A 25,000-nucleotide genomic window follows, 5' to 3' on the forward strand; every position below is an offset into this window, starting at 1 on the left:
ACACATGGAGAAAAGCGCACACACACACACACACACACAAACACACACACACACACACACAATTGCCAGTTTCAGTCATGCATAAATCCATATATTACAGTAAATGGAGGATGCTCAGTCAATGCAACCCAACCCAACCCAAGCCACAGCACAGGGAAGGCCCCATATTGCCTCACGATGCCTCCCACATTTCATTTCTCCCCCTCCGTTCTGTCTCATCAGCTGAGCTCTTTATGGGCCTACAACTGCACGAGTCTCTATTTGTTGTGTGTTAGTTGGCTGTTTGTTGATTTATGGCATTTTACCTGAATGTGGTGGCATTGGCAAGCAGTCATGGTTGTGGTGGTAGTGGTGGTGGTGGTGTGGGCTGTTGTGGAGCTGGTTGGTGTCAGTGAAGAGATGGCGCTGGGCGTTGGGCCCACACCAGACCCGGTGTGAATGCTGACAGCTCACATTCCGATACGGCCCAGAAAAGCCCTCTGGTCGGCCTGTCAGCTTGTTGTGGCGGCAGCCGGCGCGCAGCCGCGGTCAGTGGAGCAAGGGGACGGGAGGGCCGAGAGAGGGTTCTCTTTTGGCAGCCAATGTCTGGCATGTCATCCCCTGAGATGGGAAAATGCTTCTGTTGTTGTTGTTGTTGCTGTTTTTTGTTGTCATTGTTGTTGTTGTGTATTCATGAGCTAGTGTTCGACATGCATGTTTGTCTGAATTGTGATCCTGCCCCCCCCCCCCCCCCCCCCATTTTAAAACGTAATCTAAGCATATAAGGTACTGTGTGTAAATATAAACGGTTTAAATACATTAACATATATGCGTGCAAAATAATATAACCATATGTATTATGCATAATCATGTTATATTCATGAATGCATATACAAAGACATAGCATTCTATCAACATGCATATATTTCTCTAATGATGCATACATATTTATTTATTTTTCGTCTCACACATATGTCTGTCAGTCTTGATGCGTGCATGTATTGTACATGTGTTTACATTAACCTACATAATGTAATATGAGGGAAGGTCAGCTGGTGGGCTTCATTAGTGCTGTTGTTATTGCCGTTGTTGTTGGTGGGTGTATGTAGGTCGATATGGCACTCACTGCTGCGGGAGGGAGCCTTTTTTCCCACGCCAACAGCTCCATTGGGCTCTCCGCTCAGGGGAGAGAATGAGAGAGGGAGAAAGAGGGAGAGAGAGAGAGAGAGGGAGGGAGAGCAAGCCCTGTCTAGCCGCCCTAGCCCAAGCCTAATGCTGCCCACACCTAGACAAATGGAAAGTGACACTTGTGTGTGTAGAATGGTATTTGCGGTGACGCTTTGACTACAGATAATAAAGTGTTCACCCCGAGGTGATTTAAACTGAGAGTGGCCCCAGTGAAACTCACTTACTCGGGGAGCGAGAGAGGGAGGGGGAGGGAAAGAGAGGGAGGGGGGAGAGGGAGAGGATGGGGTAGAGGGCAAGTAAAGGGAAGGAGACATGAAGGGGAAGGATGGGGACAGAGAGAGCCTGAGAAAGGGAATCCTTTGAAAAGAGGCTCAACAAATGCGGAGGGAGTGTGAGCTCCTCTGGGCGCCACACTCTGTTTTTGTTACTTCATGTTTTATGGTGCAATGTTTTGTCACTCCAAAGGTATGCACACATACACACACACACACACACACACACACACACACACACACACACACACAGAGAGAGAGAGAGAGAGAGAGAAACACCTGTAACGAAGACAATGCTTTCATCAATGCAAATCAGTGCCTCAGTGGCCTGCCTCCCCTCTGTTGGTGTAGTTCCCCATAGGCACTTAAATTGATTGGAGATGTCTGTGTGCATATTCAAACACCGCCTGTCCAATCTCCATCTCCCTTGGCCTGAGCTCCAGTCACCGTCACCCTGGTAACGCATGCCTGGCTGACCACCATGCACACACACAAATACACACAACTCCACTTCCAACACACAAACACACACACACACAAACATACACACACACACAGACACACATGCAAATGTCCTGCATTCTCACAAACTCCTGAACACACCCCTCATGTAATCCATACTTACAGTAAATCATTGCTCCCCTCCTCCATACACACACTGAACTCACACTCACACTATAACACACACACACACACACACAGAGAGAGAGAGAGAAAGCGGTGTGTATGTGTGTATGTGTGTGTGTGTGTGTGGGGGGGGTCATTAGAGTGGGCTTGCTGAGGCATCCTGGCAGGCAGGCGGGGTTAATTGTGGACGGCCGAGCAGCTGGCTCTATCAGGGCCCCATTGTGCGCCCTCGCCAGTCGGTCGTTACGGCGACAGAGGCGCAGGGGCCATAATGGCTGACTAATCAGCCCTCGTCCAGATGACATATCAGTTAGCCGCAGACAGGTATTGTTCAGGGTATGGAAAAGAGCCATAATGTGTCCCCGGACCCTCTAGTCTCCTCTCCTCTCCTCTTCTCTTTTCCTCCTCTCCTCTCCTCTTTTCTCCTCCTCTCCTCTCCTATTCTCCTCTCCTCTCCTAGTCTCCTCTCCTCTCCTCTCCTCTCTTCTCCTCCTCTCCTCTCCTAGTCTCCTCTCCTCTCCTCTTCTCTTTTCCTCCTCTCCTCTCCTCTCTTCTCCTCCTCTCCTCTCCTATTCTCCTCTCTTCTCTTCTCCTCTCCTCTCCTCTCCTCCTCTCCTCTTATCCTCATTTCTCTCCTCTACACTCCATCTCCTCTCATTCTCCTTCTCAGTTGTTGCTTAGGGTACAGAAAAGAGTCATAATGTCTCCTCCCCCCCCCCCCTTCTCCTCTCCTCTCCTCTCCTCCTCTCCTCTCCTATTCTCCTCTCTTCTCTTCTCCTCTCCTCTCCTATTCTCCTCTCTTCTCCTCTCCTATTCCCCCCCCCTTCTCCTCTCCTCTCCTCTCCTCTCCTCCTCTCCTATTCTCCTCTCTTCTCTTCTCCTCTCCTCTCCTATTCTCCTCTCTTCTCCTCTCCTATTCCCCCCCCCTTCTCCTCTCCTCTCCTCTCTCCTCTCCTCCTCTCCTATTCTCCTCTCTTCTCTTCTCCTCTCCTCTCCTATTCTCCTCTCTTCTCCTCTCCTATCCCCCCCCCTTCTCCTCTCCTCTCCTCTCCTCTCCTCCTCTCCTATTCCCCCCCTTCTCCTCTCCTCTCCTCTCCTATTCTCCTCTCTTCTCCTCTCCTATTCCCCCCCCCTTCTCCTCTCCTCTCCTCTCCTCTCCTCTCCTCTCCTCTCCTCTCTGTTATTTTCTCTCTTCTCTGTTCCATCTCCTCTTTCTCCTTCTCATTTCCGCTCTTCCCTTCCAACCCCTCCCTTCCTCACGGCTTCTCTTTTTGCCGTTGTTGTTCATGTCAGTTGTGTTTGAAGGCTCGCACTCACAGAATAAAAAAGGAGCCTCATACAAACTCCCTGAACCCGTCTGGAGGAGACGTGTCACAATGGAGGGAAGGTCAAAGGTCGTGTCATGAAAAGCCTGGGCCCGGGGAATCTGTGCATTTCACCATTCTCCTGTTTCCTATTTTGGTCTTCCCAAAGCTACAAAACCCATTTAAAAGCCAGTCAGCCCCCCCCACCCCCCCCCCCCCCCCACCACCACCACCACCATGTGATTGTCAAGCATATAAGGGTTTTTCACCGGGCACTCCATCATTAAATTATTAACCACCAGTGACGAGAGGACAATGAGAGGGGAAGACCAAGGCGTCACTCCGAGGGGCCGAGATTTAAAATGCCGCTGAAGACAGTGGAGGAGAACCAAAAGCAAAGGAGGTTTAAAAAAAAGAAGAAGAAAGAGAGAGAGATAAAAATGAGTTTGACGTTTCTTAAGAGTGTTGGTTGGAGGTCTTTTGAGTGGGAGCCGCGGGCTGGTGTGAAAGCAGACTTATGTTCTCTCTGGGCATCTGCTTTGACAGCTCATTCACTTTTAACAAGCAGCTTCTCTCATGAGGTTCATGTGGAGACAGAGAGAGAGGGGGAGAGAGAGAGGGAGAGAGAGAGAGAGAGAGAGAGAGAGAAAAAGAAAGAGAGAGAGAGAATAAAGCGTAAGGTTCAGCTCCTGAACCAGGTGCATGCTGCACTTTGACTGACCCCTCTCTCGGCGTCTGTAGTATTTCTTCTTGTTTCACTCTTTTTCGTTTTTCTTCTTCTTTTTCTTCTCCTCCTTCACATTTCTTCCTCTTTTTTTCCTCTTCTCAGAATCGGTTCCTGTTTGCGTCGTCCTCAGCGCGACCCTTATTTACCCAGCCAGAATTGATGTGGCTTCCTCGGCTGTCTGTTGTGTCAACATGATCGGTGACACTTCAGCTACCTTTGTGCTTTGGTGTCAGCCTGATCTGTTTCCCCCTCCTCTGGGTCTCGCCGAGCAGGTGGGCAGGATGAAAAGCTCACCTGTCAGTGGCGCTTACACGTCGCGTTTCATTAGCACTCGACTGAACTTAAACGTCTCGTAGGCTATGCTCACCTGCTAGCATGGGGAGAGGGGGGGGGGTATTATAATCCGGTTCAAACACACTCACGCACAGTCATGCATTCTGAAGTGCACATATTTAATCATAAATATACACACATCTTTTTATTCTTCTGTGTGGGTTTTGTGATTTTCATTCTCATTTCCACACTCAGTCTATTTTCATTATCAACAGCGTTTGACCCCTCACTGAAATAAAAGGCTCTGAACTAAATGGATTTCTTTTTTTATGGTCTAATCTAGACCTCCTCTGCCTTATTGCAAATTTGTACTTGGTGAACCTTCCTTCATCACTGACACATACTCACACATCACACACACACACACACACACACACACACACACACACACACACACACACACACACACCACATATGCTCACAGGAACAAGTTAATCAGAATTCCAGGCAGCCCAGTGACTAATTAGAGCACTGTTAATTGAGTGTACAGGATTATGCCCCCTCCCTCCCTCTCTCTCTTTCTCTCTCTCTCTCTGATTCTGTCTCTATCCCTCTCTTATTCTCTCACTCTCTCTTTTAGCTGCCCCCGCACCCTTCAAGGACAGGCCAGACAGGAGTGTGAAGGGCATGGTGGAAGCGAGGTGTTTTTGGGGATGTGTGTGTGTGTGTGTGTGTGTGTGTGTGTGGAAGGGTGGTGTGGGCGGATGGGCGGGCGGCTCCATCACTCTGAGGGCTGCCCTCTGCGCTGCCTGACCCGAGCCTGGGTCAAAGCTGGACCGCCTCCACGTCCACCGCCGTCATCTCCGCTGTCGCCGTGTCTGTGTGTGTGTATGTGTGTGTGAGAGGACATGTGTATATGTATGTGTGTGTGTTCTCCTGTGTGTTGTTTGTGCATCTGTATGTGTTTGTGTGTGTGTGTGTGTGTGTGAGTGTGTGTGTGTGTGTGTGTGTGTGTGTGTGTGTGTGTGTGTTTGTGAGGAACACAGTGAGATGATAACTTCCTCTCCGTGATTTCCCCCCCAACACACTCCCACACTCCCCGCCTCGCTCGGGCGGCATGGCACTAATGAGGGCTGGCATTTGGAGACGGGCAGCTGCGACACGCGGGCATTGTGCAGTGCCAGGCGCCGTGTGATTAAGGAGGAAGGTCAGGCAGCTAATTGCCACCCTGCCACGACACTTTCTCTCTCTCACTTTCTATTTCTCTCACTTTCTCTTTCTCTCTCTTTCTTTCTTTCTTTCTTTCTTTCTTTCTTTCTTTCTTTCTTTCTTTCTTTCTTTCTTTCTTTCTTTCTCTCTCTCTCTCTCTCTCTCTCTCTCTTTATATATATAAATAAATATATACTGTATATCTCCCTCTCTGTCCTTCAGCCTGGCTTGCCATGAGACAGATCAGCCATGGAAGAGAGGTGTACAAGGGCTCTTTTCTTTTCTAGGCATCTTGCTTTGAAAGCTCTCCATGTTCTCTGGCCCTCCTCTTGCATTGCTGTTTAGAGCTGCTGGAGGACTTCAGGAAGGGACCTCAGCTCAGTGTTCACAATGGTAGAAGGGACCTAACTCAGTGTTCACAATGGTAGAAGGGACCTCAGCTCAGTGTTCACAATGGTAGATGATGTATTTTCAGGCAGTCTTGTTATTTATACTGTCCCCATTTTTGTTGTTCAAATGTGTTCTAATATCTAAACTCCTGACATGAGAGAAACTGTGTTCATACATTTGTATTTCTTAAGATATGTATCTGTGTTCCTGTTTTCTGTATGAGTTTTTGATGTTAAAGATTTAGTATTTTAGCTTCTCTACAGTCTACACATAGGGGAGAGAGGTTCTGCTGTCTCTTAGGGAGATATTTAATCTTTGTGAGGCCAGTGTGTGTTATGGGCGTGGGGTGTACTAAGACAAATGCAAGACTTGAGGCATGGCAATCTGTCGCCTGGCGTGGGGCACCTGTTGTCCTTTCCTGATGCTGGCCTACATTTCAGCATGGCGCTGGAGATGAGGCCGCCACTTTTAACAACGGCCAGCCGTCTGTGACACGGCTCTCACTTCAGTTCACTGCGCCTGTCTGCCTGTGTGTGTGTATAAATGTGTGTGTAAATTACCCTACGCCACAGCCGTGACATTTGGCCGTAATATTCCCAGGCCAGTTAAAGAGGCAGCCAGGGATCAAACCAAAATCCATTTCTAAATTGCCAGCTCCTCTTCCTACCCTCCTTGCCCCCCCCCCTCTTCCTCCCCCTCCTTCCCCCTTGAGAGATGGTGGTGTTGTTGTCGGGGGGTCTTGTCTCTAATAACCCCTGGCTGTAATGGAGGGGAGCAGAGCTGGTGTAGGGGGTGGATAGCGGGTGTGGGTGAGGGCCCTGCAGGGAGATGGCCTAATCCCTGTGGCCGGTGAGCTGTGAAGCCCTTTGATGCCAGGTCGAGTGCGTGAGCCTCGGACATGTTGACAAACAACATCCTTGGCCCCAGAGCACTGGGCTCCTGACTCTTCATCTGACTGCAGGGAGATGCGTTGTCTCGTCTCGTCTCTCATTGACTCCGCGGCTCAGCATACCCGTTGGGATAAATAAGGATGCCTGCCATGCTCACAGACACCAGAGAGAAATGGCTAAGCAAAGCTTTAATGATTTTTTCCCTCTTTTGGCTGTTTTTCATCTATTTGGGGCAAGGGTTATACCTTCCTTGGCAGGTAATGAGGAATATTAATGTACGTGTATGTGTGTGTGTGTGTGAGAGTGAATATATGTGTGTGTGTGTGTGTGAGAGTGGGTGAGTGCATGTTTTAGTTGTGTGTGTGTGTGTTTGTTTGTGTGTTTGTGTGTGTGTGTGTGTGTGTGTGCGCGTGTATTGATGTGTGCATCTGTCTGGGTGGGTGGGTGTTTGGGGTGAGGGGGTTGGCTAAGTGTGGCGCTGCAGCTCATTTAAACCATGTGATGATCAAAGCTGTTTTTCCTGCCCTGTCCCTCATGCTCGGCGGATCAGAAGCAGGGGAGTCACCTTTTCATTTGTGTACATTTGCATGTGGACGACGGGCACCGCGCCTTGAAAGCCGCAGGCGTGTTTACTCCGCACTCTGGATCGAATGAAATAACCGCCACCCACCCCCCAATCCCCTCATTACACACCTACACACACACACATACACATACACACACACGCACACAGACACCCACACACAGACACCACACACCACACACACATACACACCACACACACACACACACACACACACACACACACACACACACACACACACACCTACCACGCACCACACACACCTACCACACACCACACACACATCAAACCACACACACACTCCTTTCGGGTCGGTGGCGGTGCTTCTGTCACCACATCAAAGTGCCCGTGTGTTGGCTGTTGCTGAGCTGAGGAGGTTGAAAGTTGCCCCCCCCCCAACTCTACCCTTCATCCACCACCCTCTCCACCTCCTCATCCACCACCCCCATGCCCACCCCCATGCCCACCACCTGCCCTCCCTGGTGCGGACGGATGCGTGACAGCTCTCCTTCGCTCCTGACCCATTTACACCACCTCCAATTAGGTGGTGACTGAGCCGTCACCTCCGTCTCAGGCGCTGGCAGCGCTTTCATCAGGACATCCAAAGATTTCTGTGTGTGTGCTTGTGTGTGTATGTGAGTGTGTGTTTATATGTATGTGTGTGTGTGTGCGCTTGTGTGCGTGCAGCGCTCCCCGGTGCCGGGGCGGGCAGGACAGGAGCGTCTGCTGATGGGAAACGGGCCAAAATGCCCAGAGGGACACAGCGAATGTGTGTGTGTGTGTGTGTGTGTGTGTGTGTGTGTGTGTGTGTGTGTGTGTGTGCGTGCGCGCGCGTGTGTGTGTTTGTGTGGAGGTCTTCTTTCTCTCACACTTTCTTTCTTTCCTTCTCCTTTTTCTGCCCTTCATGGAGATTCCAGGTTTTTTTTCCCTCTTGACCCTGGCCAGACCCACCCTGTGGTGAGAGAATGATAAGAGCCGGCGTGTGTGTTGGTGGTTTGAGATACTCGGCACGACTGCCAGCAGGAGGAATGTCTCTCATTTGAATGTTTGGTTCCTCTCCAGCAGGGGTGAACTTGCAGTGTTGTTGAGGCTGAGCCTGCATGTCAGGAAAGACATGGCGCACGCGAGCATGTAAGCTCTATCTCTCTCCTCTTCACCATTTTCAGAATTGACTTATTTATTTATTTGCCGTTGATAGGTTGTTTTGGATCTTTAAACCCCCCTTGTGTTTGGGTCGTGTCGATCCGGCGCGTTTCTCTGTTAGAGAAGTGGTGAAGTGTGAATAGCTCATGTGAAGTGAAAAGTGGATGAGGGCTCTGTCAGAGGGACTTCTGTGGAAGGCACTCAGTCGTGGGCCAGTAGAGAGTCCTCGTTTCTTCGCACTTCCTTGAGGTCACGATGACATTTGCTGACAGCACCATTTAGGAGTTTGTTTCTTTTCTTCTTTTTTTTGGAGAACTTTTTCTTAATGCGCCTTTCCCCCTAAAAATGTCATCTCTTTTTCTGAGGAGGTTGCAAGTCATTTGTGGCAGTTGATTTATCACTTGTAAATGGAGTGTGCCCCCCCCCCCCCCCCCCCCCTCCTCACACCAGCCCCTCAACTCACTTTTTTCTGAACTAAGTAGCCATGAAATTGCCTGAATAATGTCGTTTGAATTCAATCTTGTCACGGCCTCCCCGCTCCCCACCGCGCCACCCCCCGCCGCCCTCGCCGCCCTCGCGAGCACACGGTTGGCTTTGTCCTAGCGTTGGGAGCCATTTTGTCACTCAGCCATGTCTTTTGAGTGTGGTTTTAGAGTGGGGGGGTCATTGTGAAGAGGACTGAGCAGATCTGGTGACCTAGCTTCATCAGCGGAGCCAAATTAGGCCCTCCTCTGGGGTATTAGTCCACTGCCCCTCTGTCCTTCAACTGCCCCGGGGTGGTGTTGGTGGAAAGGGAAAACGCGTGCCCAACAGGCCCACATGTGGTCAGATCGATAGGAACTTAGAGCTGCAGGCACTTCCTGGCCTGCTGATATACAATCCATTACATTGACTTGTTTGATTCTTGGCTCTCACACATGAAGAGCAGAACTGACAATGAGAATTTTATTTTGCTGGCAAAATGTGATGGTGTTTGTTGTAGATTTTGTCTAACATCCTGAGTCATGAAGAATAATAGCTTTTTCCATACTTTGTCACATGAATACGTCACCTTCCTAAAATAATGGCATATGTAAAAAAAATTCAGGTTTTTCAGAAAACACAAAAAAGTTAACCAAAAATTGAATGATGATGATTTAGGAGGGGAAAATGTAAAAAAATGCCATTATTTTAGGAAGGTGACGGAATTAAAGTTAGATTTAAAGTCCAGGTTACTTTTTGGTGTTACACATTGAAAATGAGTGTGTTATACTGTTTTGGTAGCACAGGTCACATATTACCAAAAATATCTACTTGGTAAGAAAGAAGTGTACAATGAAGGAAGATGTTTCGTCCATGGTGATGACAAAACTATCCAATCACCCTGATTGATCCTCTCCTGTGATGGCCGCAATCAGTGTAAAATCCAGGTCAAGAATTCCCTGTAGTGGGTGTTGAGGGGGCAGTAGGGGGCTGCTCTGTGGGCCTCATTTACTGCTGCTTAGATTGAATAATTGAGGTATTCCCATGGCCAGGAGGGCTCAGACCTAGTGAGGCTACTTATAAATCTCATCTGTGTCAGTGCAATTAAACAAGCCTTTATCAACCCTTTTACCACTCTCTCTCACACACACTCTTTCTCCTCTCTCTCTCTCTCATTTCTCTTTCTCTCTCTCTGTCTTTCTCTCTTTCTCTCACACACACACTTTTTCTCCTCTTGCCATTTCCAAGGGTAACCCAGTTCTGTGCCAGAGTGAGTCGGAATTCATTTTGCAAAGCTCTGACAGTGCCTAAGGTGCCTGCTCCCAAAAGATTGAGTTTTTTAAAAGGGCCAATTTGTCCAGGGATGAACTTTCTCCACAGCAGGCTTTTAACAGAGACAGTGGAAAAGGCTGGGTAATTTAGGGATGTTGTGGGCAAAGTGATGTTAAAGAACACCTGTCAGATGTCCAGCCTGTGCCATAAAAACTAATTCCACGGCTTGCCAAAAGCACATTTTCTAAAAGCATGATAATTTACCACTCTGTCTGGGAAATCAGATGGCTACTCTGTGTACATAAAAATGACTATATTTCTCTCCATCGGAATTGATTGCCCCTCAGATTTAAGGCTTTTAAGGCTTTACAGGAGTGACTGTTTTCCACCCCCTACTGATGTCAAAAGGACACAGGTTATAGAGAATCTTGTAAAAAGTGACACTCCTGAACCTAAAAAAAAACCTAAACCTGAGATTGATGTTCCTGTTTGTGCGGAAATGGCAGTGAAAGTTCCCTGAACTCACGTTCAGCCATCTGCTTCTGCTAATTAGTGCAGTGCCTAAACCAGGGGTTGGAAGGGAGGTGTGAAATCATCCGGCTCAGTGCATAAGTGGAATATAAACATAGCAGTAGTTTTGCCTTCTCTACCTGAACTCTCCATCTGCAGTGCAGAATTAGCAGATGCCTTTGCCCTAACCCTTGCCTTAACTTTCACACGCTTTGTAATGAAGCTGTATATTTTAATTAGTCATTGTGTCTTTGTGTGTGTTAGTGTTATGTTATGGTGTTGAGAATGGTAGTAGCACTATGCTACAGATGTCACAAACGTCTTTTTGTAGATGCTCGTCTCCAAGTGACTTACAAGTGACAGACAATGCATCAAGGACAGTAAAAGCAACACGCAAAGAGCCATGGAAACTACATTTCAGTTTTACAGGGAAGTTTATGTATGTAGTACAGTGTATGATTGTCAAAAGAGAAGGGAAAGAGGTTGGGTCTTTGGCTGCTTTTGCCATTTTCATTTTTGATTTTAGACTGCAGTCCTCTTAGACTGCTCTTTTCTTTCCTGTTGTTGCAGTTGGCAACTGGTGATGTGTGTTCTTGTACCATGGTTTTGGTGTAGATGTGGGAGATGACTAACCTGAGTCTCGCCAGATGAATTTCGTTCCGCCTAGCTCCTCACATCCATCTGGGATCGCTTCCGTTGAGAGTGATTTCGGTGCCAAATTTTATGGTAGAGCCAATCAGGACGCAGGGCGGGAGTTTCATAGATGTGACGTAGCGTAGAAGCGACTGTGAGACTGTTCTCAGCGTCACGGGTTGGCTTTGATGTGAGTGGTTGAAGTACCACGTTAATAGATGACGGACAAGTGGCTTATCCAATCATATGCAAGGATTTTTGATAAGGCCCAGCCTTCTAAAACACCACTCCAATGGATCGATCCCAGAGAGCTAGGCGGAACGAAATTCATCTGGCGAGAGTCAGGTTAGGAGATGACCCTGCTCAGTAGCAATCAAGGTGGGATCCTTGGTTCATACTATGGTTCAATAAAGGATTTTACAAGTCGCAACTCTCTAAGATGATGGTAACGCTTTACAAGTTCCAAAGTGTTTGACCGTGCTCCTCTCTGTTCTCTGTGCCCCTCAGGTGAGGTGACGGTGCCCATGCCCACCCCACGCTACCCCAGCACGGCCGAGCTGGACGCCTACGCCCAGAAGACAGCCGGCAACCCGCTCTCCATCAAGATCTTCCCCACCAACATCAGGGTCCCGCAGCACAAGCACCTTAACCGCACAGTCAATGGCTACGACACCACCGGCCAGCGCTACAGCCCCTACCCCCAGCTGAACACCGGTGGCTACCACGGCCTGCTGGCCATCGGCAAGGTCTCCTCGTCGTCCTCCTCCTCCTCCTCCTCCTCCACGTCCTCTCTGTCCTCTTCGTCGTCGGCCTACGCGCCGTCGTCCGTGGCCAAAGGCGTGCTGAAGAATGCGGAGGGCCGCCGGACTAAGCTCTCTCCCCCGCAGCTGGCTGTGGCCCCCTACCCGCCCCCACTGGGCGGCACCGGCGGTGGTAGCACTTTAGCGCACCCCCATCACCGGCACATGCTGTACCACGCCGTGTCGGCCAAGCCCCCGGAGGGCTCCACGGCCGCCGTAGGCATCTCCGTGCCGCCCAACGTGACGGTGGCCAGCTCGGTGATCCCGACGGGCAGCGGCATAGGAGGAGGGGGGGGAGGTGGCAGTGCCACCGCCGGAGCTGCGGGGGGCGCTGGAGGGAGAGGGCTGGCCCTGCCTCCCCAGTCCAACCTGCCCTCCATCCAGAGCATCATCTACCAGATCAACCAGCACTGCCAAGCCCAGGCCCTGCAGCAGGTGTGCCAGGGAGCCGGCCCTCCCACCACCACCACCACCTCCGCCAACAGCAGCAGCAGCAGCAGCCCGCCCAAACAGCACGGCGCCACCGTGGTGGTCGGGGGGCTGCCGTCCGCCTCCTCCGGCCACTCGGGGGGGACCTTCCCGGCAGGCATGGTGGCTCAGGGCGGCCTCGTGTACGGGCAGGGCGGTGAGGGCCTCAAGACGGCGGGGGTGGTGTACGCAGACAGCATGGAGTACCTGCTGTGGCAGCAGAAGCAGCAGCAGCATCAGCATCAACAGCAGCAGCAGCAGCAGGCGGTGCTGCGCATGTACAGCAACGGCAGCGGTGGTGGCGCGGCGGTCAGCAAGTCCCCCGAGACCTGCCTGCCCGGCGGCGGCCTCCTGCTCGGGGCCGGAGGGGGAGGAGGGTCGTCGTCCTCCTCATCCTCGTCCCGGCAGCCTTACTCGCTCACGGCCGGCGCCAGCGGAGGCGGCCTGGAGAAGGTCAGCTCGTCGCCCCTCAACTGCGCCGGCATGCACGGCAACTTCTCGGTGGGCCAGTACTTTGCGCCGCCGTGGAACAGCGTCCTGGTCACGCCCGACAGCGACTGCTACAACCCCCAAGAGCTGCCGGGCGCCACGAGCACCACCACCGCCGGCCTTCCGCCCGCCGTCACGGGCCCACTCACGGGCTTCTCCCATCACCCCCACCCCCACCACCACCACCACCACCCCCATCACCCCCACCACCACCACCACCCCCACTCACACCACCACCACCATCCCCACTCGCACCATCACCCACACCACCCGCACCACCCCCACCTGGGCCTTGACAGCGGCGGCGGGCTGTGCTGCGGCCTGCCCAGCAAGAGTCTGTGCAACACGTCGGTGCTCAGCAGCAGCCTGCAGTCGCTGGAGTACCTGATCAACGACATCCACCCGCCCTGCATCAAGGAGCAGATGCTGGGCAAAGGCTACGAGACTGTGTCGGTGCCGCGGCTGCTGGACCACCAGCACGCGCACATACGCCTCCCCGTTTACAGATAGAGGAGGAGGAAGAGGAGGAGGAAGAGGAGGAGGAGCAGAAGCAGGGACGCAAAATCCGGGCGGTGCTTCGGTGTTCCCCCACCCGAAAAAAAGGGCCAATGTGAAATCTCAATCAAATGCAAGAGGAGGCCGTGGTACTCTAGAGGACGGACTAGATGGAGTTTTGTGTGTAGGGAGGGGAGGGGGGTTATAGGTGACCCTGCTGGAAGTGGACTCAGTTGGGTCACCGTTGTGTTGGGGGTGGGCGGGTTTGGGGCTTTTTTGCTGGGGAGCTCAGAGACATAGGGTGGGTCTGGATTGTCTTGCTGTGAATCCTGAATAGCCAATGGGTGCCTCTCAGCTCAGTGAACAGACAGGTTGAAGGGTTGTTGGAGAAGAGTGGGGTTTTCCGTTTTTCCGTTTGTGTTTCATTTTTTGCCAACAGGGATTTGACAATGACATTTTTCGTCTTTTTTTTTCCTCTTCATAATTTTTTTTTTTTTGGTGGTTTGATTTGATTGTGGTGAGAATCATCACTTTAACACAAGAAGTGAACAGACATTTTCCTTTTCCATTCCAAAAGAGAAACAACCGATCGGCCCAGGAAGAGCAGTGGTCCAGGAAGATCAGTGTCGGGGCTTAGTTTCTGATTCAATTCAACGGGCAGAGTCATGCCCCACATATTACACATAAAGAGAGTCACACTGTACAAAACACGGAAAAGCAAGAAGGCGTGATAATTTGAGTGATCAACATGATGAAGTTAAACATTGACAATAATATTAAATGGTTTTATTGAAAATTGCACTGCTTTTGATTTGAAAACTTTGTGTTGAACAGATTTGGGATGTTGGAATGGGTTAGTCTGGATGCATATTGAAGAAACTTGAAAACTTGAACCTATTTTCGTTGTTGTTTTACATATTTGTAGTATATGATATGCATTGGCTGCTAAGAGGGAAAAATGTCTAAACGCTTAGTTTTTTTAAATTGTTTTTTTTTGTTTTGTTGTGTATTCCTTATTATTATTATTATTATTATTATTTTCTTGGCTGATATTTAGTTTCTAGTGTCCTGGTGGCGCAATTACTGTTCCGGTTCTCAGAGAAGCAAGAACCAGAGTGCTCCTTTGCTCGAGCTAACACTGGAAACCGCTCACAAACCTAACTCAACTCAACTCAAAACTCAAATCTAACAAAAAAACAAAACAGATTCACATAACAATGGAAATCATTATTTAAATATATATAAATATATATATTTTGAAATCTCAGAAATATGAATGTCATGATTTAGAGGTGTTCCAGTATGGCTTTCATGGTGTGTAATTGTTGTTATTATTATTGTTGCAATTGTTATTATTATTATTCCTATTGTTTTATTTAGATTTTCTTATATTATTATTTAACCCCCAGACTTCTTTGATGTTATACCTGACCTATACTCCTACCATAGCAGAGCCCAAGGTTTTACCTGCTGCCAGATATCCCATGTTTGGTTCAAACGCTTCAGTTTCAACCGAGCCCCTCATAATGTCACACACACACACAGACACACACACACACACACACACCCTCTCAGACTCTTAAATGCTGTGGTGTGAGATAGTAGCCGTTATCCTACTAGCAGTCAGATCATGTTGCTCAACCGACTGCAGGCCCCCACAGAGGCCACAGGACCATAGGACCACAGGGGTTACCCGCCTGCTGGTGATTCTCTACATCATTATTCTTTTTTATATATAGATCTATATATATATAGATATATGAATCTTAAGTATGTAAGGATGAAACAATCATGGCCTCCTCTCTCCTGAGCGTCGTCCTGTCCTGGTATCTCTCAGGAAGATGAGGCATGCAGTGGAGAGGGTCACTCTCTCTCTTTCTCTCCCTCTCTCTGTCGAACTCTAGATTTTATTTGTATTTTATATATTTTGGTGAGGTGTGGCATCCTGTCGTTGTGGATTGGGTGCAGTTGCACGCACACCCCTGAACCCGGCCTATCGCTCGCTTCACTTTTCTCTTCCCTTCTTCCTTTCCTCCTTTTTTTTATTTTGGAAAGAAGGTCTGAACACTGAAATATTTATTCTGACTGTGACTTTTCCTGTGAATGTAATGCACTTAAATTACTGAGAAGTCTAATGCCTTTTGGGACTGAGAGAAAGACAGAGAGACAGTAAAAAAAGAAGAAGGAAAGAAAAAAAAAACGAAGCGAAATTGGATCAGCGCAGCAGCCCCCCCCCACCCCCCCCAACCCCCCCCCCCTCTATTTCATCCCCTTCCCCCTCCATCTGAAATTAGCATTTCTTTTGTCAGTCAAATTTCTCTGGTAAATTGAATTAAAAAAAAAAAAAGAAAAACAGAAAAGGAAGAAAAACTCAAGAGATCCAAGGGTCTGTGTCAAAGTCAAATGCTGACGACAGTTTAGATTTATGAAGTGCAATTATTATGACTGTATTAAGGGTTTTTTTCTTCTCTGAGCTTACACCAAAAAACTGTACAAAAAAAAGAAAGAAAAAAATGACAGCTGTGACTACATTCCCGTTGTACCACATACTCATACCCCCCTCTTTCCTTCTTCCTGGTTTTGAGGTGTACAATAAATGGATTTGAAGAATATATTCAAAACCTACATTCTGTGTTTGATGGTTGTCTTTATTTAAGCCAAGAGGGCTTCTGAAGCACTGAGAGTGGATGTGCTGAGCTCCATTATGGGATGTCCTCAGTGGAGTGGTGAATCAGGAGTCTGGCTTTTACTAATAGCTTAAATGAATGCAGTGGTGGCAAGATGGTGACACTGATATAGCGCACAATGTGGGGGAAAGTGTGCCTTTTGTGTGTGTGTGTGTGTGTGTGTGTGTGTCTCTCTCTCTCTCTCTCTGTGTCTGAGAGAGAATGAGAATTTGAGTGTGAGTGTGTGCCTGAGAATAGCCATGTGGGGGAGTGCATATTATACATTCCAAATTCTGGGCCTTTGTATTGAATATCCAGCTAAAATCCCTTCTGAAGAATAGCGGGAGCCACATATTGTGGCATATTTAATAATCAGCAACATTGTCAGCCTTATCTGAACCTTTAGGTCATTAAACTAATAGGAACATTCTCATGCTCATATATTAAATGACTCATAAATTAAAGGGTTTTTTTACTGTTTGAGAGATGCTCCAAACAAAAAAAGGATTCTGTTCTCTGGTTATTGAGGACTGAGCTATGTCAATGAAATGGTGGTATTTTTTACATTTAAAAGCGCTGATGATCTCGAAGTCTGATGGGGCTGGACTTCTCTTCTAGGTTGTCAGTCAGAGCTGTTGACAGGTGCTGTGCTGAGTCAGAAAGAGAAAGAGATGGGAGGAACAGCAATATTTGCTTTTTTTCCATCTCTGACCTGCACACATCTGATTAATTGATTACACCTACTGCAGTGCTAAACAGAATGTATTGACAAAAAGGTCTTTGAATGTAATCCATTACATTTCCTATTGAAATCAGCAAATGTATCTGCTATCCATCCAGTGTGCATGTTCAAAACCCAAATGGTTCAGACCCAAACCATACATTAATCCAGTAAATGAACACATTGCTTTAGGAGCAATGATGAGAAGGGTGTAATTTGATTGATTGTTGAGCTCAAATTTCCCAACAACCACTTGAGAATCGAGGGCCTAGCCTTTAATGCGGATTTCACTCTGAGTAATATAATGGAATAGCTACTGATTCACGATTGTTCCTAATGGTGCCCTGTCCAGGGCAAAAGAGAGGCCTTTGCCAGCCTGTAAGTCAAAAGCCTATAGGCTACACTCCACAATATCTGAGAAGCCCAATGTTTAAACGTTCAAGGGGGGGAAATGAGAGAATGAAAATATTTCAGGTTTTTTCAAGACACGATACCAGAGTTGTAGTCACGCGTTCTGCCTGTGCAGCCAATTCCACCCCACCCCTTCTTTCCCAACTGTAAAAATGTTTAGACAGATTTGCAAAGAGACGTGAGCGCCCGTGAGTCTCCTTTTCGAAGAGCTGCCAGCGAGAACAGAGACGTGTTTGCGGCTCTGGTGGGAAGGGTGGATAAGAAACAGGAGCCGAAACCGCCGAGGCAGCTGCCAGCTGGTTGGTGTGTCTGCTCTTTATCCCGATGAAATAGCCTTTTCCAGAGGGTCCTGTCACAATTTCCGAGGCTGGCAGGGGTTCGGGATTGGGATATTGATCCGCTGTGGATGCACATGGGAAACGCGCTCACGTTATTTGTGCCGTTGTATAAGACTTCAGCTCTGAAGCCAGACACAGGGGGAAAGAACACCATCAATAGGGGGTGATTTCGGTCATCAAATGTGATCGCTTGTCAACAACTAAATGGAATGTGCTGTTCAGCCCTTTTGTTTAATGTTCTCTCACGTTTGAGGAATGACTTTGGTGTATTTCATTACTTCACAGTGGTCAGGAAAAGCTCACATTTTGGATGTGTTTTAAATATGCAAGATGGATTGCATACATTACCATAGATATTTGTGCTGTTTATCATCCCGTGCACTACAACCACAGACACAAATGGCTATTCATGAGACACTTTCCCAAGGAGATAAATGAGCTTCTCTCTTCATGCAGCTTTCAAATGTCAGAGAAGGCAGCATTTTATGTAGAAATGACGGATGAAACAATGCGTCCCTGACAGATCCCCTACACCGGTTGAAGCCTGTTGTTTTTCAAAGTGCTGGAGATGGCACTGTGTCATCCCAGTGGGATTGTGGGAAATGGTTGAGGTTTTACTGCCTCCCGCCACCCCACCCTCCTCCTTTGTCCCCTCCCCGCTGTGAGTAAGCTGCTTGAATCGTGTCAGCTTTCGGGAGATGCATTTTGTGTCAAGTCCCTCTGGAAACCCACCTGCTGGTTAACCTTCTCCCCTCCCCCTCCCTTAGTCCCCGCTCACCAAGCTTTCCCTTTCCCTCCCTCCCACACCTCCTGCCATCCTCCATCCATCCATTCCAGATTGTTTTATCTTGTTAGTAGATCTGTTACTCAGAGGGTAGATGCTGTATTCCCCTCTTACTTTTGACCCATGCAATGTGATGTTTTTGTTTGTTTGTTTCAGTTTTCATTGTTTCATTGTTTTGTTATATTGTTAGGGAGATTATGTTGATCTGATATTGAGAGTTTATTAGGTATGGTAATAAGTCATTGTCTTACTCATAACCAGAAAGTGTCAGTACACTTAGCAGGCAGTAGTCTCTCTTCATAGTCAAAGTTAGTCTAGTTTTTCTTCTCTCCCCTTTGAGATGTAGCTCAGTGTTGTACTATGTTCTGAAAGAGAGATCCCATTTGTACAGAGGACAAGGTGTCACAGGCCTCATAATGGCATTAAACTCCAGATAGAGGCTTTCTCTCACAGAGAGAGAGGGAGAGAGGCACACACACACACACACACACACACACACACACACACACACACAGGCAGACAAGGAGTGCAGCACAGCCCTAAGCTGCTCAGCAGAATGGCATATGGCTTAGCATTCTCTCCCTCATTCCTTCTAGACAATGACAACACATTCATACTCTATGCTTATGCAATACAACAATAGGGAACAGCCAGAAATGCATAGACATGCACACACACAAACACACACACACACACACACAAACACACACACACACACACACACACAGACACACACACAAGCACACACACACACACACACACACACACACACATTCGTACACACTGCATACTCTGTGTGGGTCACTTGTGTTGGGGTGGTCCTTCAAAACTGTGGCACGCTGTGATGGTCGGGAGATCATTTCAAGTTAGATTGTGGAGGCCGGTCATGTGCCTGATGACAGATTTCAGAGAGAGGGAGAGAGGAAGGAAGAGATAGAGAGAGAGAGAGAGAGAGAGAGAGAGAGAGAAGGGTCACAGGAGCCCTGGAGCGTGAAGGCGCCCTAGTTGGTAATCAGGATAATTGCTGCGTTGCTGGTGCGGCGCTCCCATGCCATCTCGTCCTGTCCCGTCTCCCCACCCAGTGACTCTCTGGCCCTATATTCAGATCGGCCTCGCAGGCTCCTCACTGAGCAGGGGCCACTACACGTCTCCAGAGCGTGTGCTAGGATGTGACATATGCTCCCTTTACACACACACACACACACACACACACACACACACACACACACTCACACACACACACATACACATACACATACACATACACATACACATACACATACACATACACATACACACACACACACACACACACACACATACACATACACACACACACTCACACACACACACACACACACACATACACATACACATACACATACACACACACACACACACACACACACACTCACACACACACTCAGGCACATACACATACACGCTCTCTCTCTCTCTCTCACACACACACACACACACACACACACACACAGCCCCCATCAGAGCCCTAATGCCCTTCTCTTTGTTTTCATCTTATTAAAGGACAAGCGAGGGACTGGTTGTCTTCAGGGTTTTCTGGTGTTTAATGTTTCACTTATTTTGGACCTGCCTCAAATAGCGGCTCATTACAAGACATTTTTAGAGCCATATCTTCTGTGGGAGTTGCGAGATTTTTGTGTTTTGTGTGTGTAATGTACGTTAAACAGAACATTTGCTTACTCAGCTTCAACTAATCAACTTTAACTCAAATGCTCCATGTTACGAGGACAAGCTCATTACAGACACACACACTCACAGATAGACACACACGCACGCACACACATGCACATATACACACACACACACACACAGATAGACACACTCTCTCTCTCTCTCTCTCACACACACACACACACACACACACCATTACCCTAGCAGTCACCCATATAGGCTGCTTATGGTTCACAGCTACTCAAAGTCTGTCTAAATGGCTACAAATAACCGCAGAATGAGTTCAAACCGTGCCGACGACTGAGCACAGATGCTCCATCTCGATAAGGGGAAGCAAGGCTTTGAAGCCGTTCTCCTGCTGTTGCACGCACAATCTGACCGTCTTATCTACTGGAACTTGTGCCATTTTTTCGTCCTGCGTCGTTCAGCCTGTGGTTTTATACTCAGTAATTAGTTCACCCCTGAATCTCCTCCACCAGTCCTCTAATGAAGCTGTTACCCATCTATAACCACTGCACACACACACACACACACACACAGACACTCACACCCACGGCCTCCCCACAAATCACTCGCCACTTGGCCAAGCTAGCCCGTGCCAACCCAGCAGGCACCTGAAGGGCATAAGCTCAGTGTGAGCTCTCGGAGCCTTGGCGGCTAAAATGGGGAGGGTGGTGGTGGTGGTGGTGATGGGGTTGATGATGCTGGTGGTGGGGGCACTGTGTGGCTAGGGATAGACCTGTCTAGCTGTGCTGTGCGGAGAGGAGGCCGGCCTGATGCCCACAGGGGTAATCCCGCCGCCTCGGCACGCTCCCTCTTCTCTTCTCATCTCATCTCATCTCTCTCACCTCGGGTAGGTTCACCTTACCCCATCACCCCACCTCACCTACCCCACCCCACCTACCCCACCCCACCTCCGTCTGGGGCTGAAGCTCATTTGTTGTTCTGTATCCTGCAGGGTGGCATGGCCCTGCCGGACTCCTTCCATGACCCCCCCCCCCCCCCTTCTCTTTCCCTCTCTCTCTCTATCTCTCTCCCTCTCTCTATCTATCTCTCTCTCTCTCTCTCTCTCTGCTCTACTCGAGGATGAAGGACGGGGCACAAATAAAAGAGCGAGCCTGTTTGCAGCCATACCTCTGTTTTATTCCCCCGTCTCTCTCTCTCTCGTTTCACTTTCTCTTTTTTTCTTCTTTCTGTTCTCTCTCCCATTTCCTAGTTCACTCTCTCTGTCCTGCTCTCCTTTTCTCCTTTGTTTTTCTCTCCTCTTCAGGTCTTTTCTCCACAGAGGGAGGAAGGTGAAGGGAAAAAAAAAGGAAAATATGAAGAAATAATAATAAAAAAAAAGAAAAAAAAAAGAAAAAAAAACAAAAACAAGGGCAGCTGCTCTCTCCGCGGAGCTCTGATGATCTCCTGTGTGTCCGGCGTGCCAGAGGACCCGCTGTCCCCACCACACACACACACACACACGTGTGTGTGTACACGTGCTGGGTGCGAAAGGCGCCCCCGGGGGCCCCTCTGAAAACTCAATTTACCTGGATAGAGGCCCTCCGGCCCCAGCGCCACACCTCCTTCCTCCCTCACCTGCCCTCACACGCACCGTCTGTAGCCCGCGGCCCGTGGCCAATCACGTCCTCCGCGGGGCTCCAGGAAGAGACCGAGGAGGAGGCGAGGAGGCGTGCGAGAGAGAGCGAGATAGAGAGCGTCAGGGAGGGAGTGAGGGGGACGGAAAAGAGTCTTCATCATCCCTCGCTCCGTGGGGACCCATCATTGTCTCTGGCATGGGGTGTTTTTAATCATCCCATCTTCGCTGAGTAAAGACGGGGTGACTGTCTCAGAGCGAGCGAGGGAGGAGGCGGAGGTGTAGATATAGATTAAAAATGAAATAGAGAGAAGAAGGATGGCGGGGTGGTACCTATCTGCTTGGGGAGCGGCGGCTCACTCGCTTGGACGCCGATTCCACGCTGCAGCTGGGTGCTGGGTGTCTAAAGTGTATACGACAGCAGGGGGTTTGTACTGTATTGTGTCTGCGCTTCAATTGGATTACGGAGGGAGCCAGCAAGCAACGTGCTGTATGTGATAATGTATGCAGAGTTTAACCGTAAGTTGGGGCCTTAACGCTTTTCCCCCTCCCTCCAACCACCCAATCTCTAGCGCCCCCCTCCTTTACGCACACACACACACACACACACACACCCTCAGCTGCTACCCCCTCCCCTTATTTCATTAAATCGGTTTAGCGTTCACGGCGAACAAAGTGCAGCTGGATATGGTTGCCGCCGCTTGAGCCGTGTCTGCGTAATGATGCCATGTAGCTGTGCCTTTGAAGCGGGGCCTAAAGAGCCTCTGCAACAACCCAGCCCACAACTGGATCCTGTTTCATGCTATCCCATTTAAACACACAAGAGGCTGGGGATTTGTTTCACTCTTTTTTTAAACCAGTATTGTCATCATCTTCTTTCTTTCATTTCTTTTTTTGTTCTTTAGCTTTTTTGAAGGTTACCATGTGTGTGAGTGTGTGTGTGTATGAGAGAGAGAGAGTGTGTGTGTGTGTGTTTGCATTTATGCAGCACTAAAATTGACTGCTAAAGAGTGCGTCTGAATCTAGAATGATCTCCAAAGTGCAATTGCTGCCAAGGGCTGAGGGTGTGACAACCATGGGCGGATAATATATATGGAAATGGGGAGCCCTATTAGAGCCTGTCTCTTTTGTTCTCTTGTGACCATTGTATTTACATTTCCAAACGATTTTCAGCAAAATGCAAAAATAAATCATTTGTTGTCTTTCATTTTGTTGTGTTAATTTGGTCTCCCCCCCCCCCCCCTCTTTTGGTTGCTTGTTTATCATTCAAATATAAAATATTAATATACAGCATATGCATATAAATATAATATAGACTATACATACAGTATATAAATATGAATGGCATGTGCTGAAAGGGAATAGACTGAAGTGAGAACATGAGCTGTTGAATGTTGTTTAACCTTGGGGATTTTCTATTGAATGTGCCTAAAGCCAAGCATCCCTGTGATATCCATCTTACTGTATACCTTTCCTCATCCACCTTCTAACTTTCAAGGTTAGCAAGACAGTTTGCTATGCATCTCATGCTTCAGGCAACTCAACTCACTCTTCTTCCCCCCTCTTGCCTCTTTGTCAATCTCAGGACTAATATCTCCTTGAGTCTGCTTGGCTCTGTTTCTGTGGTTGGCTATTCTCTGAAAAACTACACGTAGGATGTAGACTGTAATGTCATGGCTTTTCGTTAAGAGGAGTTTAAGAGCATTCCGTTTTGTGAAAAGATAAATACAAATAGCTCTTTATTGTCTCTATTTAAAAAAAAGAGCTCACAAGCTTTTCATAAGACTTACTGTCACAAGGCCACTCGGGTGCTCAAACTCTCTAGTGAGCTGGAGAGTTTGAAACTCCGGAGAGAAACGCAAACAAACCTTGGTTCAAGCCCTTGAACTCACTCATGCTTAAAAAGTCTGAATCTCTGAATGTTTGTTCAGTACATTCACACGATCCTGAAGCTAGTGCATCAACAGAGAGGAGGAGGGCGAGTGAGAGGCCAGGAAAACAACCGGCAGCAGACATGCAATACCTCCTTTAAAGCACTGACAACCACATGGAAACACATGGATTGGAATATGAACTCAGCATCAGAAGTCAAAGACACAAAGATTTGAAAGTGCATCTTCAGTGGTGCACAGTGGTGTAGTCTACATCAGTGTTTCTCAAACATTTTCAGACCAAGGACCACTTAACCAATTAAAATAAAATACACGACCACCTAGCTAAAAAAAAAAACTCCCTCACTGAACCATCTTGGTTATTGTCTTTGCACCTTGCTTATTGTATAAGTATATATACTCTTTTGATCCCTGCATTTATCCCAATCCGTGAATTAGTGAAACACACTCAGCACACAGTGAAGTGAAGCACACACTAATCCCGGCGCAGTGAGCTGCCTGCAACAACAGTGGCGCTCGGGGAGCAGTGAGGGGTTAGGTGCCTTGCTCGAGGGCACTTCAGCCGTGCCTACTGGTTGGGTTTCGAACCAGCAACCCTCCAGTTACGAGTCCGAAGCGCTAACCAGTAGGCACGGCTGCCCCAATTGTGTCAGATGATATGATTTAAACATATAGTTTAAACATAGCCTAGTTTACATAGGCAGTGTTGTAGAACTGTTTGGATTCACATACAAGTTGGTTCAATATTGCAAACAACTCGTCTATATTATATTTTACCACATACCACTTGGGATGGCTTGCGGACCACCAGTGGTCCCCGCACTTTAAGAAACACTGGTCTACATGATACTCAGGACTAGCAGTATACCCACTTAAAATAGGCAAGGACACGTATTAACATTTAGGGTTGATCACAGTATACCCACTACAGCTAACTACTATCACAGTACCCACTACAGCTAACTACTACATCACAGTATACCCAACAGCTAACTACTACATCACAGTATATCCACTACAGCTAACTAGACTACACCACTGGTGCACACACATATAGAATGAATAATGAGATGGATGGAAGCAGGAGAGTCAAAACTGTTTTGTCATGAAACAATCCACAAGACATGTTGAGATAATGTTATTTGTTAATGATGCATGAAAAATAAACTTGCCCAATTGATTATG

The 25,000-nt window shown here is 48.2% G+C and overlaps 1 protein-coding gene across 1 annotated transcript in view; it reads left to right on the forward strand.

The window, feature by feature from the left end:
• The window catches only part of fam222a (family with sequence similarity 222 member A), a 65,017-nt gene extending 48,676 nt beyond the window's left edge, over positions 1-16,341 (forward strand). Inside the window, exon 3 of the mRNA XM_042101916.1 lies at positions 11,970-16,341. Coding sequence (XP_041957850.1) covers positions 11,970-13,729 — 1,760 coding nt within the window. The 3' untranslated portion in view covers positions 13,730-16,341. The remainder of the gene's footprint in view (positions 1-11,969) is intronic.
• The last annotated feature ends 8,659 nt before the right edge of the window (positions 16,342-25,000 follow it).

The sequence above is a fragment of the Alosa sapidissima genome, chromosome 8, assembly GCF_018492685.1.
Source record: "Alosa sapidissima isolate fAloSap1 chromosome 8, fAloSap1.pri, whole genome shotgun sequence".
Taxonomy (NCBI): domain Eukaryota; kingdom Metazoa; phylum Chordata; class Actinopteri; order Clupeiformes; family Clupeidae; genus Alosa; species Alosa sapidissima.